The sequence below is a fragment of the Labeo rohita genome, chromosome 4 (genome assembly GCF_022985175.1).
Source record: "Labeo rohita strain BAU-BD-2019 chromosome 4, IGBB_LRoh.1.0, whole genome shotgun sequence".
Taxonomy (NCBI): domain Eukaryota; kingdom Metazoa; phylum Chordata; class Actinopteri; order Cypriniformes; family Cyprinidae; genus Labeo; species Labeo rohita.
The window spans coordinates 18924920-18942664 of record NC_066872.1 but is presented as its reverse complement, the minus strand read 5'-3'; the positions used below and the strand labels follow the sequence as shown (position 1 = coordinate 18942664).

The following is a 17745-nucleotide window of genomic DNA, read 5'->3' as shown; positions in this document are numbered from 1 at the left end:
ATGGTCGGGGCTCGTATGGTGTGTGAGAAATTACGAGACGAGCAGAGTGCCTTACGAGCACTTCCCGACCTTACGATCATTTTTAAACATGTCAAAAAACTTCGGGAGCTGTCGGATTGAAAGCGTGACGTGTGTGCTGTTGAACGAGCCGATTTGTTGAGCAAACTGGAAATGACCAATCAGAAAACCATATAGCAAAAGTCCTGAAGGCAGTTTTATGATTCTGCATTACTGTTCTTCCACAACAATACAACATGTAAGATGCAGTATGTATACAATAATACCTAAACTATCCAGCATTTTAACATGTATAAAAACAACGTCACAAATTGCAGAAACTTGCATGACACGCAATGATTGTGTAATTTACAATATCTTCCACGACGACGATTAAGAAAAGAAAGTCCATGTTGTTCTCTGCCCTTCAGCCAAACTCTTTGCCATGCCCTTCGTTTTCTTTTCTTTTTTGGTTTTTTCGCAAGCCATTGCTGCCACAAAGAAAAGGATCTCTTCCTCAGAGTCCATGTTTTTGGCGCGGAACTTCGTGAATGTGATTGCCTCGGAAATCGGCAGGTTTTAAAATCGTGCCGTGTACCACTGCGTCCGTAAACAAAGTCACTCGTGACGTGTGCGTGGCCATACGGTCTTCCGACTGTCCGAATTCGCACCGTGTACGGCCGCCCTTAGTCTTAGTCTAGTTTAGTTGACTAAATACCATAAGAGTTTTAGTCTTAGTTTAGTCTTAAGTCTTTTAGTCTTAGTTTAGTTTTAGTAGACCAAATATTAGCAGATTTTTCTCCATAATTCACGTAATTGTAAGTATATTACAATATATGGAAGCATATAGAGAATACAGGCACATATCTAATTGTTGTAATAAAAAACATTTATTTTATTAAATGTCAAAAACATGAGTCTTTTTCACAAAAATAACCATAAGACCTGCTCTCCCTGAACAATATACATGCTCCCTGAAAAAGATATGCATTGTCCCTGAATTATATGAAACGCATATGACATCCTAGACCAAGCTCTGACATTTCTGTCTGTCTGTCTGTTCATGAGACATACCTCTGCCCTCGGAACAGCGTGCACAAAGTGTTAGCGTGTTGCTAACGAGAAAAGTCAACTTAAATTAACCAAAGCTTTGTAACCAAGACTGTGCAACCAAGTATAATGTATAACTATATATAATGTATAACAAACGTCCTCATAATTTGAAAACCACGGCTTTTGAAAATGGTTTTGCCAAGATCAACCTGCCCTCAAAAGATTCGCTCTGATTGGATTTCCCCACAAAAGGGTAGTTCTTATTGGATCTCTTCTCCATTCGTCCCGCCCCAACATTTTCCTCTCGTTTTTATTCGTTGACTAAAGTATCAGTTAAATTTCGTCATCGTCTTCGTCATCATATCTGACTTTTTATTTAGTTTTTATTTAGTTTTCGTCTGTAAAAAATGTTCGTTGACGAATATTTTTCGTCATAGTCTTCGTCAACGAAATTAACACTGACTGATACCAGATTTTTTTATCCTGATAACTGATCTGTGTCTAATTTGGTTCACCTGATGGCCACCCCTGATTTAATCAACAACACAATTATCACCTGCCTGGCCTGTGACTCAGTGAAATTTACCAGCCAAATAGAACATTTCCCTGGCACAAACACTATTTGTTGTCTTAGGGTGTATTCACACCAGGAAAGTCCGCTAGTTCACTTGCTTCGGTCCGGACCAAATACAGTGTTGATTTTTTTTGTTTGGTGTGGTTTGCTTTCACACTGCTCTTTTTGCAAGAGAACTAGAAATTGTAAACAAAACCACACATGTGCTTAAGGTCATCCATTCACTGATTCTTTCATTCAACCATACTACAGTTGATTTGGAATAGAACCGAGACTACCTCTTCTGCTCTCAGTGCAGTTGTTTGGTCCGCACCCAAGTGCGATTGCTCTATTCACACCTGCCCAAAAGATTTGCACCGGGGGGAAACAAATTTGAGTTTGATTCAATCAAGCCACACAAGACAGGTGTGAATACACCCTTAAATATTTCTTAATGCTCGCCGTCAGGCTGTTGACAGCTAGTTATGTACTCACTTTATGAGATAAGGGAAGAAATTTTAAAATCCTGGTAGAAAATGTTGCTATTTTTATTTATTTATTTTTGTCTTTTGATTGAGTGAGAATTGGCAACCCTTCATTATAGAATGATACTATTTGCAATAATTTAGTAAAATAATTGTTTTGTAATAAGTGTTTATAAAGGGCTTAAAATTACACTTAAATCATAGGAGAACATCGCCTGTGAAAATGAGTCTCTCTGAGGAGAGAGCTGCATCTCCAGAGCCCAGCTGTGTGTCTATGAAAAGTGATGAATCAATGGATCCACTCCATAACTTCAGCGATGAAACTGTGATCTTTAACCCCAGGTGAGACAATAACTAGTAATTGAGACAAGAAACAGAACTATACATTAAACATAAGAGATAAAGAGAGATTGTTGAAATTATTGCTTTTTATTAGTATTACACAGCACCATGTTAAGTATCCAGCAGTGTCCGTGTGTTATCAAAAGCAAAAAAGGAATGTGATCGTGTCACTACTCCGTGTCCTGCATTAAGATTGCTTTAGCTTTCACACTCTGCAAAAACACTTGTATATGCACGAATGCTTGAAGTTATTTATATCTATGAATTTTATTGTAGGCAAGTCAAGTGTTAGTTTGAGAAGTCTAAATTGATCAAACATGCAGTAAACTCACTCTTAAAAAAAAAAGTTCACTTGCTTCGGTTCGGACCAAATACAGTGTTGATTTTTTTTGTTTGGTGTGGTTTGCTTACACACTGTGTTTTTTGCAAGAGAACTACAAATTGTAAACAAAACCACACGTGTGCTTAAGGTCATCCATTCACTGATTCTTTCATTCAACCATACTAGAGTTGTTTTGGAATAGAACCGAGACGACCTCTTCTGCTGGGTCTCAGTGCAGTTGTTTGGTCCGCACCCAAGTGCGATTGCTCTATTCACACCTGCCCAAAAGATTTGCACCGGGGGGAAACAAATTTGAGTTTGATTCAATCAAGCCACACAAGACAGGTGTGAATACACCCTTAAATATTTCTTAATGTTCGTTGCAGGCTGTTGACAGCTAGATATGTACTCACTTTATGAGATAAGGGAAGAAATTTTAAAATCCTGTGAGAAAATATTGCTATTTTTTTTTTTGTCTTTTGATTGAGTGAGAATTGGCTCTCCATAACTTCAGTGATGAAACTGTGATCTTTAACCCCAGGTGAGACAATAACTAGTAATTGAGACAAGAAACAGAACTATACATTAAACATAAGAGATAAAGAGCGATTGTTGAAATTATTGCTTTTTATTAGTATTACACAGCACCATGTTCAGTATCTAGCAGTGTCCATGTGTTTTCAAGGGGTTACAAACGCTGCAATAGTGCGGATGCCAGGTGTAACAGCAGCAAAGGCTATGCATTTCAAAGTGAATATGCACTAGTGTAAATGTAGCTTTAGAACATGCCAGCAACATTTTCCTTTAGACTATTAGAATCTTATAACATGTAGTGCAGGTTCCTATTTACAGTCTCCATAACATTGTATGTTACATCATCATGACCTCATGTTCAGCCAATTGAGACCCCCTTCTCAGGGAACCAGGCTACATACATATCCTGAGATGTTCTCCACTGGGGTCCGTTCTTCGTATCTCATATAATAGAGTCGATAATTGACCTGATGGCCACCCCTGATTTAATCAACAACACAATTATCACCTGCCTGTGACTCAGTGAAATTTACTAGCCAAATAGAACATTTCCCTGGCACAAACAGTATTTGTTTGCTTAGGACAGTGGTTCCCAAAATTTTCTGCCGGGCCCTCCTTTTGCAGAATAAAAAAAATTCGAGCCCCCCCACCCCCTTCATTTACACATAAACACAAAAACTATTTCAGAAGGAATTATTTGAAATGTAATAATTATTACAATTATTATAATTCAGTGTGTGACAATTTACTGAAAAAAAAAACTAAACAAGGAACTAGTCACTTTTAGAGTAGAAACATGAAAAGTAAATCAGGCAGCTTTACTATGTACTGTTTTTTTTTTTTTTTAATATGTAATAGCATTCATTGTTTTTTATACAGCTTTTCTCATATTTTTATCTCTTTGTTGTAGTTGCGATCTCTGAAGTAGATTCATCATCTACTTTATCTACCATCTATCTACGTTTACCTGGCACTTCATGTCTTTTCAAAAAACGTGTCCATGCTTAGACCAGAACTACTATGCGTCATTCATTCATACTTTCACTCGGCAAACCTCAGTTCTTATTTCTGATATCAATTGCACCATCTAGTGGTCTGTTATTTTACGACAAAAACAATTACAACTGATTACAGACAGCTGCAGGGGGTACTGCGAGTCGTCTTGAGGTAATAAAATATAATGAAATTCATATTTTGTGTTAAATTATTTACATGTGGCAAGTAGCCGTATAAGCAAGATAATTTTTACAAAGGGGGCTTGTATCACAAAACGTTTCCTTTTACATAAAAATCTAGGCATGTACCGAAATGAAAATTCTTGGCTGAAACTGCTTTGTAATAATTATTTATTATTTTATTAAATAATATAATAATTTTGTAAGACTTTTTAATTTAACTCAGTAATTTTAATGATACTAAATAAAAAATAATCACAAGGCAATAAAATAACCACGTTTATTGAAAGTAACTATAAAATTGGACAGAAAATATACGAATATTTAATCTCAACATATATATATATATATATATATATATATATATATATATATATTTATTTAGCTCTATGAAACGGAATTAGATATTAGATTAAAACTTTTTTGGACTAATTATTAAAATAATGTATAGTCCTAAAAAGCTATTATTATCAGAGCATGTGAGCATAGCATACCGTCATGAGAGGGTAGCGTCATTTTACCAGCGTTGTCCAGTACAGCAGTATTACAGCAAGTTACAGCATGCTATTGCAAACAGGAACAAGTATACATTGACATTTTCTGTCGGCGCGTTATTTGAGCGGACTTTGAGCAATATCAGAGATAAAGAGAGATTGACGAAATTATTGATTTTTATTAGTATCAGACTGCACCATATCCAGTATCCAGCTGTGTCCATATGTCCAAATGACTTGAGTCTTTTCAATCCTTTCACCTAAAATGCCTAAAATGTTTGTACAAATTAGTTCAGTGACTGTTTATTCAGATAACATATGTGCACCACTGGTGTTAAGTACCTTTTATCTGTTATAAGCCACTGAATCATTTAAAGGGGACCTACAGTACCATGCCCCTTACAAAATGTAATGGGTCATTCCTGGGATTCAGTAATATTTCAGTCCCCCAGTTTTTAAATTGGTGGTTCACCAAAATGAATTGTTAGATGATTTTCACAATACATTGGTATGCCGATTATAATTAAATTATAATTATTGCATTTTATATTTTTTAGCATAAAATAATGTTTCATATCTCTCTTAAACCGAGCATTTTGTCATGTGCCTGAGGCACTTCACTGAGTTTGTACTTAGAAAATTATTACCAAAGTGTGCAGTGTCTATGATTTTCGGCAATAATGTAAGCACTTATTTGTGTTCCTTTCTTGTGAAAAATATTTTTCTAAAAAAAAACACAAGATTTGGTAAAAAAGTCTTTAAATTTATGTCAAGGTCTGAACTCAACCCATCACTAACCATTCTATACCCATAATAATTTGGTCTCCACACATATGACATCATTAACAGAAATGGCATTATTCAGGTGTCTTTAATAGTGATGCAGAAAATGGTTAGTAGTATCATACTTTTTATTCATATTTTTAAGGCGTATTATAGTCAGGGAAGGTACTGTCAATCTCAACAACTTAACCCTGTCACATAAAATTAAGATGGAAAATTATTGTTTTTCAACATTTTATTTTAATCCACAAGTATTATTTTATTGCTACCATAAATGGTCTACTTTCCTGTACTACATGAGGAGCAGTGGCCATTTTAAGTGAAAAACCACAACTTCGTCACAAATGTTCCTCTTTGTCAGGGGTTGTAAACTTTATGTAAAAAGTTATTTACTTAATTTATTAATAAATTTTAATTAAAATAAATAAAATAGTCATGTTTCAGTAAATATATATAAACCAAAATCATGACAACTCATATTTTTGTTATGAATAGAATAGTTAATGATCCCAGCCGAGGAATAAGGGTCTTATCTAGTGTAACGATAAGTTATTTTCATAAAAATAATACAATTTATATATTTTTAATGTCAAACGCTCGTCTTGCCTTGCTTTCCTTGAACTCTGTGTATTATGGCTTAACACTAGAACCGCCAGAGGTCACTGTATACCTGAAACCGTCATGCGAGTAAATTTTACCCACGCGCTAACAAGTGTTTTGATATGGCTAAAGAAGATTTTATTTCACTGTATTATGCCACTGTCTTTATAAATAAGTGTCTAGTGTCATGAAAAATAATTGTTTAGTAATCAACTTTTTTGCCCTGTTGTTTTATGTTTATAGATTTTTATGCAGGCTACAGTCTGTTTTCATAACAGTCAATTTAACATAAACAAGACTGCACTGACAAAGGGAATTAAAAGGAAGTAACTACATAATTGTGTGCTGTAATATTATAATTTGTTGTCATTATTCAATAAATTAAGACAATTCATGTTATTTAAATTATGAAAATAGCCCATAGACAACAATGTGTAATAATAACTCGCGCACACTGGATATGATGATGCAATGTCAAATTCAAGTGCACAGCTTCACCTAATGAATGATCAATTTGTTTACTTTATCATTTATAATTTGAATAAGAGAACAACACAAATAAACTTAGGGTAATCAAAAAAGAAAAAAAAAGGTAGTATTCATTACTTAGATCGGATTTTTTTTTCCCCATGAAAACGGACAGACTAGAATAAATAGCAACACAGAAGCGAACAATAAACAATAGAAATTGCAAAACAAAAATGAAATAAATAATCCAAAGTTTTAACAATATGTGTAACGTTAGGCTAAAACATCTAAATATGAGATCGCTGTCAGATGAGCCGTCAGATGCTGAGCCGACCCAGGACGCATAACTGACTCTCCAATAATCATGGTATTTAGTGTTTCTAATACCTCTTCGTCAAAAATCAACTGCCTTCTTTTACTCATATTGACTTTATTTATAAAAAACTACCAACCCAGTCTTTGCAAAGTAAACATGCAAAGAAGATCAAACACCCTTAACAAAAAAGGTAAAACAGCAATATACAATGATTTTGAAGTTGAGGGAGAACATGAGATGGGAGTTTTTTGACATACCCTAACTGTCATGAACCGGAGAAAACAGTCCAGGCAGAGTAAGACAAGACGAGCGTTTGACATTAAAAAGTATATAAATTGTATTATTTTTATGAAAATGACCAGTTGTTACGCTAGATAAGACCCTTCTTCCTCAGCTGGGATCATTTAGAACCACACTTGGAATCGTTTGAAGCCGCTCATGAAGCGGTTCATTATATGGAGAAAAATTATGAAATATTCTCCTCAAAAAACAGCTCAGTCCAAAAGTATCAGACAGGCTCAGGCCCGTAGCCAGCCTAGCGGAAGGGGGGGTTCTTTTTTTCCAAAAAGTGGACCTTTTTCAGTTCCCACTAATTTTGTATTTAACTATGAGGTTCAAATACTTTATTTTGTTGACTACTCATGCACCAATTTGTGCTGTATTATCATGTGTGCTGGTATTTTAATAAGCATGATTTTTTGATTCACAAAAAATATTTACTACAATGTTGTCAAACTGCTTACCAAGATATCGCCTTATTCACTAAATATACATAAATACCTAAAGCAATAAGTAATTTAATTAAATGAGTGACATTTTTAATGCAATAAAATCACAGATTCTTTGTACTGACACATATCCAAATGGTGGGTGGATGTGTGTCCCTCTAGGGGTTTTCTTCCCCAAGGGGAGAAAATGTTACACATTTTAAAGTGAAATTCATTAATTTGGTGTACTTTAAGAACTCAACAGTAAGAGCTCTAACCCATGTTCATTGTACAAACTGAACAAACAAAAAAGTTGATGACAGTCTAAAAAATTGGTTCTAGAACTGCCCTTGGTGAGAATATAGTGTGTTCTTCCTTCCTATGCAGAACAACCTTATGTTTTAAAAAAACTTTATTATGGACAGGACAAATCAGGAAGGACAGGAAGTGATATGGGCGGCGGGATCGGGAAAGGTCCCTGAGTCGGGTCTCGAACACGGGAAGCCCAGAGCGCGCTGCCCACAAGGCCATCGGCGCCGACAACAACCTTATTTTTGTATGATGAAATTATTAATAATAATTATTCACCTCAATACCGTGGTATAAAAATGAACTACATGGCTTCTAGGTATTTGTATGAAGAACGGTGGTCTTAGTATTAATCCACAAACGCTATTAATCACAAAATACTGTAATTATATTCCATTACTCCTTTAATAGATTTACATTTTAAATGATTAAATGATTCTGACTATCGTTGCGCACAGTGTTTCTGCTGTTTGTCAGCGCTGTTTCATCTGTTTAAATCTCCATGTCATTGTGTTCTTCACCGAATTCAAGCGCTTCACTCTGGATCTCACAGCGCTGTTTCGTGATCACGAGTAAACGCATCTGCTCTAGTAAACGCTCCGCTGCTGTTTGAACTGTGATCCGAGCGGACGAACGGTCTGTGTGGCGCTTCAAACGACTAGCACATTTAATCCATAACGCTATTTTTGTCTTTCCGTCCCCAAATTTAAGACCTCTTGAACTTATAATTAAGACTTTTCTTATACTTATTAAGGTATTTAAATTGTTATTTAATAGAACACTTGTTTATTTAAAAAAAAAAAAAAAAAAAAACGTACATAAATTCCGGACCTTTGACTGGATGGGGTGGGTCGTTCGAACCACCCGAACCCCCCCGGCTACGGGCCTGAGGCTGTTGATTCATTAAATGATAATCCATTTCCTCTAAAAAGCTCTTCCATTGACATCCATTCAATGGCCTCTGGTCTCCTTTCTCACATACTGCCAGACTGGAAGCGTTACCTTTAGCCGTTCACTTTTTTGGCTAACGGTTGCAGGCTTGCCATCTAGTGGCTTTGTCCTGGTCCTGGGGAGCCACTGCTTTGCACATTTTGTATATTTCCCTTATCCCACAAACACAGTTCAGTTCATGGAGCTCTCTGCAAATGAGCTAATGATCTGAATCAGGTGTGTTAAACCAGGGAGACATACAAAATGTTCAAAGCAGTGGGACCAGGATTGAAAACCACTGGAATAGTTGATGTGATATGTACTCTTAAACTTTGACAAACATCATACATCAAAAACTGCAACCACATTTGTGGCAGAAAGACAATGTTGGCTATGCGCAGATATGTGGACCCAGAAAGAAGGGGTAAATATGAGAAAGAAACAAAACCAAAAATTAAAATTAAAGGCAATCCATCAAATATGTTACAGTCTTTAATCCCATCACACCTTGTCACATTAATTAAGAATGAAAGCATGTCTTTCTGACATGTTAAGGACTAAAAAATAAAAGTGTAGTTTTAGTTAAATTTCTAAATAAAAAAAAAAGTTTTTTTACAAAAATAAAGAGACCATAGACGCACAATTTCTGTATTTTAGCTTCAGTCCTATAAAAATTTAAAAATTATTAAAATTGTTACACTTGCCATCATTAAATTGTTATGAGGGACTCATGAGCAGTAGGTAGTTGTTTGTTTTATAAAAAGTTCCTTTTTAAACCAATCCCATTTTGTCCATTATGTAGTTGAGGAAAAAAACTAAATCTGAAAATAAATAAATAAATGTACTGTATAAAAGGTCTTGAAGTAGGAAAATATGACATTTTTTGGAGGTTTCATATATATGCTTAATGATGTGAGATATTTATAAAATTAATAATATGTAGTCCCAGGAATGACCCTAATACCCTAAAAGACCCCTTTTTTGGGTGTCTCTTTTAATGCAAATGAGCTGCTGCTCCCCACCCCTCTTTCCAGAGGAGGCCTGTGCCTTTACAGCAGGGACAGGCAATGTCGGTCCTCCAGTGCCATGCCATTTTTTCAATCTACTCACATTCTTTCTTACCTGCCTCAAAGTAATAGTCACACAGATGGGCCATTAGGGGATGGCCCTTTGTCTCTCAGGTGTGAATCACTAAATATTCATGGACATTGTCACTCCCTTGCATACACCTTTTCAAACACAAATCATGTCTTACAAAATTCCAATCAATATATTGTTTTCTATAAATGAGGATGGTTTTCACATCATTTTGTAAATGACAGTAAATATTCTAGCCTACAAAACTGTTTACTCAGACGTCAAAACTATTCAGTATGGGTTTTATGGACTTATTTCAGCTACATTTCTCATTTCCCACAAAACTTAACAACTTAAGTTATTAACAATTTTTTTTCTAAAAAAAAAAAAAATGCAAACATGTACATCCATATTACATATTATTGTATCACAGTTTGTGCTGAATAACAAAAATACATGTTGGCCAATAGTATAAGTAGCTGAAATAAGCACAAATGTCAGGACATGTCAAAACATCTCAATGGCCCCAAAATCACCTCAGACCACAGAGGGTTAATAAATGTTCAACACCTTTATAGTGTAATTGAATTACAATTGCAATGACACCAAAATACACTGAAGTTTATGCTGAGTGAATTCTGCATTTCAAAACTTAAATAGAGTGGATATTTAAAGTGTACTTACATATACTTGGAATAGTTCCACTTTAGCACAATTATATTTACAAATTTAGTTGAACTTCACCACTGCTTTTGCACAACAAAAATGCATTTAGTACAAAATTATTTGTTCCAATTTAACAGACTTTAAGTACACCAATTAATAGTGTGCCACAAATAAATTTAATTATACTAAAGTACATACAAATAAATTGTGCTTAAGTACACTTTTTTTTTCACTAGGGTTGGTTAACTGGTTATTTATTGTCATCCTTAAATTAGCATTTTATACTGTTGCTATTCCATTTTAACACAAATATTATAGCATTTATTTTTGGCAAAACTAATTTTAAAATGATGGTTAGTTTCAACGGTTATATTTGCCACTATTTTAATTCATCTTTAATAGCATTTATGTAGCTTCAGAACAACATTAAACAGTCTGTATAAATACCTCTAAATTTTCATGGTTTTGTTTTTGTGCGTTTTCGTGGTTCCTGTGGCACATTTGGTATGTAAAGATATGGTGTGTAAACATTAGGGATGAGCGAGTACAGCATTATCTGTATCTGTATCTGTATCTGTTAACCATATGAATTATCTGTATCTGTATCTGTACTCGGAGTGGGCGGGGCATAACCCGGAAGTGGGTGGGATTTAACCTGGAAGTGGGTCATGTTGTATTGAAATGGGCGGGGCTTTAACCGGTATGTTATTTTAAGCATGCAATTGATATGGGTTGATCAGAAATTGTTATATTTATTGCTGATTAGAAAACTATTTACATGACAGCATCAGCATTGAGCTTCAGATCAGTGGTTTTGATCATGATAACAAACGAACTATATACAGAATAAGTTTTGCAACAATGAATACAACACATGCTGTTGCAATTATGAAGTAAAATGTAATGAACAAGAGTTTTCATTTCAACATAACTTTCTTTTTTTAACCTTGAGCAGTGTGGTTTTTTTATTTATTTATTTATTTATGAAATACAGAAAGAAAGTGTCAGACACTCAGTGCGTGAAGTAAAAAAACTGGTCAGAGCCAGCTGACGGTTTAAAAAAGAAAAATAAATTCTCCGACAGGCAGAGACGCGAGTCGCTTTTACCAAGCACCACGTCTGAACAAACCCCACGTTTACCAAAACTCTACTGGATAAAAGTAAGTACTACAAACAAACCAAAGTAAAAAACAAAAGTGATGCTGAAGAAACCCTAAACGTTAACGGAAAAAAACCCGCAAACCTGAGTGACTGAGGGAGAGAACAGAGAGAGAGCGCGCTGTTCTCTTCTCTTCTCAGTGTTCTGTGTGTGTGTGAGCAGAGCGGGACACAGCAACACAATAAATCTGTATGTGTTAGTGATGCGCGGATGGCGGTTATATCCGCGGGCGCTGCGGACAATCCGCGGGTCGGGTGGGTCGGGTAATAAAAAATTGCATTCTGATTATTTGTGGGTGGTTCGCGGGTGGATGAGAAAAATCAATAATGACGCAAATATTAACTGTATTTTCTAACATATGTTTTAAATACTCGAGTAGGTTAATATGCAGTGGTGTATATAACCCGCGTATACCCATTTCTTTATCAGTCGGCTCTGCGCACCCACTTCTAAATCCCCTCTGATGCGCATCATTCAGTAGTGTCCTGCATTAGCCAAAATCATGACAGGCCACCATTTGTAACTAAATCGTATGTGAATAAATGCAAATATTCGCTCAAAACACCCAGCAAAGACGGTAAGGACCCTAGCGCCGGCTTCCTTTGAAATATGTTTTATCATTGCACCTGATGCGCCTGATGCGCCCGCGCCCGCGCCCGCTCCGTCCGCGCCAGCACCACATTTGCTGCCTGTTCATACGCGAGAGCATGTCAAGAGAGGCACGCCGAGTATTAAAATAAAAATTATTATTGATTACTAATTTGAATCAGTACATTATACCGAAAACAATACGTCACGTCCAGATATCAGTTAACGTTATTCTTTTTAGCGTGGATTTGGCTTAAAAGCACGAGTGATTAAGCTTATAAGTGTTCATCACATTCATCATATCATCATGCAAAACTAAGAATTAGAATAATTGTAAATGACGATCGGGTGCGGGTCGGGTGCGGTTATCTAAATCAGAGAAAAATACAGGTGCGGGTGGGTGGCGGGCGGATCATTTATTTGGAGCTGCGGATTCCGGTGACGTTTAAGCTCATCCGCGCATCTCTAGTATGTGTGTAGGGGAGGGGCCCTGTGACTAGCCTATCACAGAACGCAGACACAGTAAACTACCCAATGAGAATTTTTATTCAATCCGAGCACAGATATTGACTCGTATTACTCGTATGATACTCGTACTCGGCAAAAGTGCTTTATCCGTGCCGGATACTCGTTTCAGCCGAGTATCCGGCTCAACTCTAGTAAACATGCATTTAGACTGTGTAGCCCAGGCACCAGGGCTGTGCAAAACTTCTTCATGTGTGCGATGTAAACTAATTTAAATTAATCATCTGTAATCTGCTACACTTAAATTCATTGTCTGGACAGGACCCACTATGGTAAAGCTTAGCAACATTTTATTCATTTATATAACAATAATTTTTCTACTGGTGATGAACGTGACCTTCAGATGTATCACACGTGTATATAATAATGCTGGCTTGGTGTGTTTAGAGATGAAGTCAGCTGTTCATAAATCCAAGTCAAGTCACAAATATTTATTTTTGTGACGTAAGTGCGACTCGAGTCCAAGTCGCAGATTTGAGTTTTTATTAATGGTTTGTGAGAATGATAAATATGGCTTAACTAAAAGATCTTACTGCTTGCGCCCTCATTCATTCTTTGTGTTTTTCTTCTTGTTTCAGCTTTGTGGATAGAGATGATCAGACTGGAATGACAAAGCAGGATTCTCACCTACCAGTAGATAATGAACTACAGAGAGTCAGAGACCGACTCAAAACCAGCATGAAAAACAAGTATGACAGCTTATTTGAGGGATTCAACCCACAAGAGAATCAAACCCTCCTAAACAGTATTTACACACAACTTTACATCACAGAGGGAGACAGTGAAGGGGTGAATGAAGAACATGAGGTTTTACACATGGAGAAAAATCCCAGAAAACAACACTCACAGGACACTCCAATCTGCTGCAATGACATCTTTAAACCCTTACCTGAACCAGAATGTGAAGAGAAAGACAAAATCAAGACTGTTCTTACTAAAGGCATTGCTGGAATTGGTAAAACCGTCTCTGTGCAGAAGTTCATTCTGGACTGGGCTGAGGGAGAAGCTAATCAGGATGTAGATTTCATGTTTTTGCTTGCATTTCGAGAACTAAACTTGATTAAAGAGAATCAGTACAGTCTTCATAGACTTCTGCTTGACTTTAATCCTGAACTTGAAGATCTGGACTCAAAGATTTATGAACAGTGCAAAATTGTGTTCATCTTTGATGGTCTGGATGAAAGCAGAATCACACTGATGTTTTCAGATGCTCAGAAAATTTCTGATGTGAATGAGTCTTCATCTGTTGGTATGTTGATATCAAACCTCATGAAAGGAGAGCTGCTTCCCTCTGCTCTCATTTGGATCACCTCCAGACCTGCAGCAGCCAATCAGATCCCCTGTAAATACATCAACCGTCTGACAGAAATTCAGGGATTCAATGAGCCTCAGAAGGAGGAGTATTTCAGGAAGAGAATCAGTGATGAGCATCAAGCCAACAAAATCATCTCGCACGTTAAAAAAGCAAGAAGCCTCCACATCATGTGCCACATACCTGTGTTCTGTTGGATCTCAGCCACTGTGCTTCAGAACATCCTGAAACAAAAGCACAATGTAGAAATTCCTCAAACTTTGACTGAAATGTATATCCACTTCCTGCTGATTCAGATAAACATGAGGAATCAGAAGTATGAAGAGAGAAACACAGAGAAACTGCAGTCCAATAGAAAAATGATTGTAAAACTTGCTGAACTGGCTTTAAAACAGCTGATAAAGGGCAACGTCATGTTTTATGAGGAGGATCTGAGTGAGTGTGGCATAGACATCACTGACGCATCGGTTTATTCTGGGATTTGCACGGAGATCTTTAAGGAGGAATCTGTGATTCAGCAGAGGAAGGTTTACTGCTTCATACATCGGAGCTTTCAGGAGTTTCTAGCTGCTTTATGTGTGTTTTACTCGCATCAGATAAAGAAAATGGAGTCACTGCAATTTTTTCTGGATGACACACATGAGAGGTACACAACATCATTGTGTGAGCTTCTAAAATTAACCGTTACTAAAACTCTTCAGAGTAAAAATGGTTATCTTGATCTTTTTCTGCGATTCCTGTTGGGTATCTCACTTGAGTCCAATCAAAGACTCTTGAAGGATCTACTGATACAAACAGAAAACAGCTCAGAGACCATCAGAGAAGCCACACAATATATTAAAGAAAAAATCAAGGAAAGCTATGGTCTCTTAGCTGACAGATCCATTAGTCTATTTCTTTGTCTTCTTGAAGTAAATGATCAGACACTGTACAAAGAGATTCAGGAGTTTGTGAAATCAGGCGAACATTCAGAGAATAAACTCTCCCCTGGTCACTGCTCAGCAATAGCCTACATTCTTCAGATGTCAGAGGAGGTGCTGGATGAATTTGATCTCATGAAATACAACACATCAAATGTGGGTAGAAGGAGACTGATACCCGCTGTAATTAACTGCAGAAAAGCTAAGTGAGTATTTACTGTATTTATATTTTATAAACAGTTTGTACATACATATACATACATATACGTATACATATGAAGAGTTCATATGCAAAACCAGCTAAAAGCCATCTTGGTCAAAAATTAGATAATTATACTGAGTGAATGCTCCTGGCACATAGTATACATCCATCAAATACTTTTACTTCAAACTCGTTAAAATCCAGCCTCAGCCCCATCGGAAGTGCCAGTACTTACATAGAAACCTATACAAAGTAGACAGAAAGAAATTCTAAAGAAATACGTCAGATGGATTTAGCTGGTTTTGCATCTGAACTCTTTATATGTAATATGTATATATTACAGCAGCAAAATAATGGTACAAATAAAAGATATTACAGTGGCAAAAATGATGCAAATAAAAGACATCTTATTTACCCCAAAGCTTTAAACTATAATTAAATTAATAAATAAAATGAAAGCATGATGAGATGATATTCAAATGACTGGTATGAGTTGATAGAGCAGAAGTATGTTGGAAATAAATTATATGTCTTTGGTAGAGTGCAGAAAAGCAGTTCAGATGAGTCTGAAACACTATTTATCTCTGAGCTGTGTGTGAGGAAGCCACTCCAGCTGTACTTTGTCACACTTTCACAGCTCCATATTCAGGCTGCAAACCTTCATGTCACACAGAATATTAGCTATGTGATCTTTTTTCATGCATAGAATGCAGAAAACATTAGTCATCCATCACCTCCTTAATGAATTGTTATCCTTCATTACAGTCTTGCTGGATGTCATCTGTCTGATCAGCACTGTGAAGGTTTGTCTTCAGCTCTGCAATCATCAAACGCTCATCTGACAGAGCTGAACCTGAATAACAATGGCCTACATGATTCAGGAGTGAAGTTGATCTCTGATGGACTGAAGAACACGGACTGTCCATTAAACATACTAAGGTTTGAGTTTTTTACTGGTTCATTCAGTATGTTGAAATACATTAATGAATAATCAGCAGTGGTGTAAAAAGTACCTAAAAGCCATACTTAAGTAAAAGTACAGATATCTTACCAGAAAATGACTTTGGTAGAAGTTGAAGTCACTGTTTACAATATTACTTGAGTAAATGTCTTAAAGTATGTGATATTAATTGTACTTAAGTACAAGAAGTATATATATATATATACACATACACACACATACATATATATATATATATATATATATATATATATATATATATATATATATATATATAATAAATGCACTCATCATTAAAACGAAAACTAAAAGTGGAAAAAGTTGTCACAAGTCCATTGTTTTTGAATGTTGGTGCTACTTCTGCTATATTTTCACACTTAAAACAATAATTTGGTATTCCCCTTTTTTATGCGAAGAAATAAGTCACCTGGCAGTTCTCTGGTTCCATTGTTGACAGCATTACATTTACATTTGACATTTAGCATTATGCTTTTGTCCAAAGCAATGTACCAAAGAGGTCTGTGTATGATTCAGTAGGCTATAAAATGCCTTTCAGGAAATTACTTGTTTTTAAAAGCCTGGTATTGTGGTACATGGTCACATATAATTTCCATTATACTGTTAATTACTGTTTATGCTGTTTTGTTATAGTGTTTTATTCATACAGGCTAAATGCATGTTTCAACAATGATTTTGTTACCATAATTTTAAAGCAGGTAATGATTTAAACGTTTGTTAAATGAATCATTAATTCAGTCTACATAACATTCATGTTGAGATAAATGTTAATAATAAACATTAATATGCAAAAATGAAAAAAAAAAAGAAACTAAAACAGCAGATGGCGGTAAATCACTGATTCACTGACATATGGTATGAATTTAAAGACATCAAGCTTTATTTCCAAGATTTGAATTTAAAAACAACATAGAGCAGTATAGTAACAGAGACTTATTCATTATGAACAGACTATTATTGTATTCGAATCAATTTCAGATATTAATACATACATAATTCCTTATATAAAGAAATTGATTTTGTGTTAGATCAGTTGACTGTGTCGGCAAGTGCACAGCTGACACACCCACCTGAACAAATTCAAAGCATTGCTTTTCCTGCCCGAAAACACCATAAACATTGCAGATAACATTTTAAGTAAACATTTATTTACATACACATATCCTAAAAACTAGTCCTGTGTGACTGATACGCTTAAAATCGGGTAATTTTAGGTTAGCAGTTTAGCTGTTAGTCAATGGTGCTCTCT

At 35.8% G+C, this 17745-nt stretch overlaps 1 protein-coding gene across 6 annotated transcripts in view; it reads left to right on the top strand.

The window, feature by feature from the left end:
• LOC127164160 (NACHT, LRR and PYD domains-containing protein 12) overlaps positions 1-17745 on the top strand; it is a 41391-nt gene that overhangs the window by 12522 nt on the left and 11124 nt on the right. For 4 of the 6 annotated variants that reach the window (XM_051107931.1, XM_051107930.1, XM_051107929.1 and 1 more), the window contains exons 4-6: positions 2293-2430; positions 13662-15521; positions 16283-16456. In XM_051107931.1, the coding sequence (XP_050963888.1) occupies positions 2293-2430; positions 13662-15521; positions 16283-16456 (2172 nt within the window). Of the gene's footprint in view, positions 1-2292; positions 2431-3256; positions 3294-13661; positions 15522-16282; positions 16457-17745 lie in introns of those variants that run through there. The other 2 variants (XM_051107933.1, XM_051107932.1) reach the window with 2 other exon arrangements.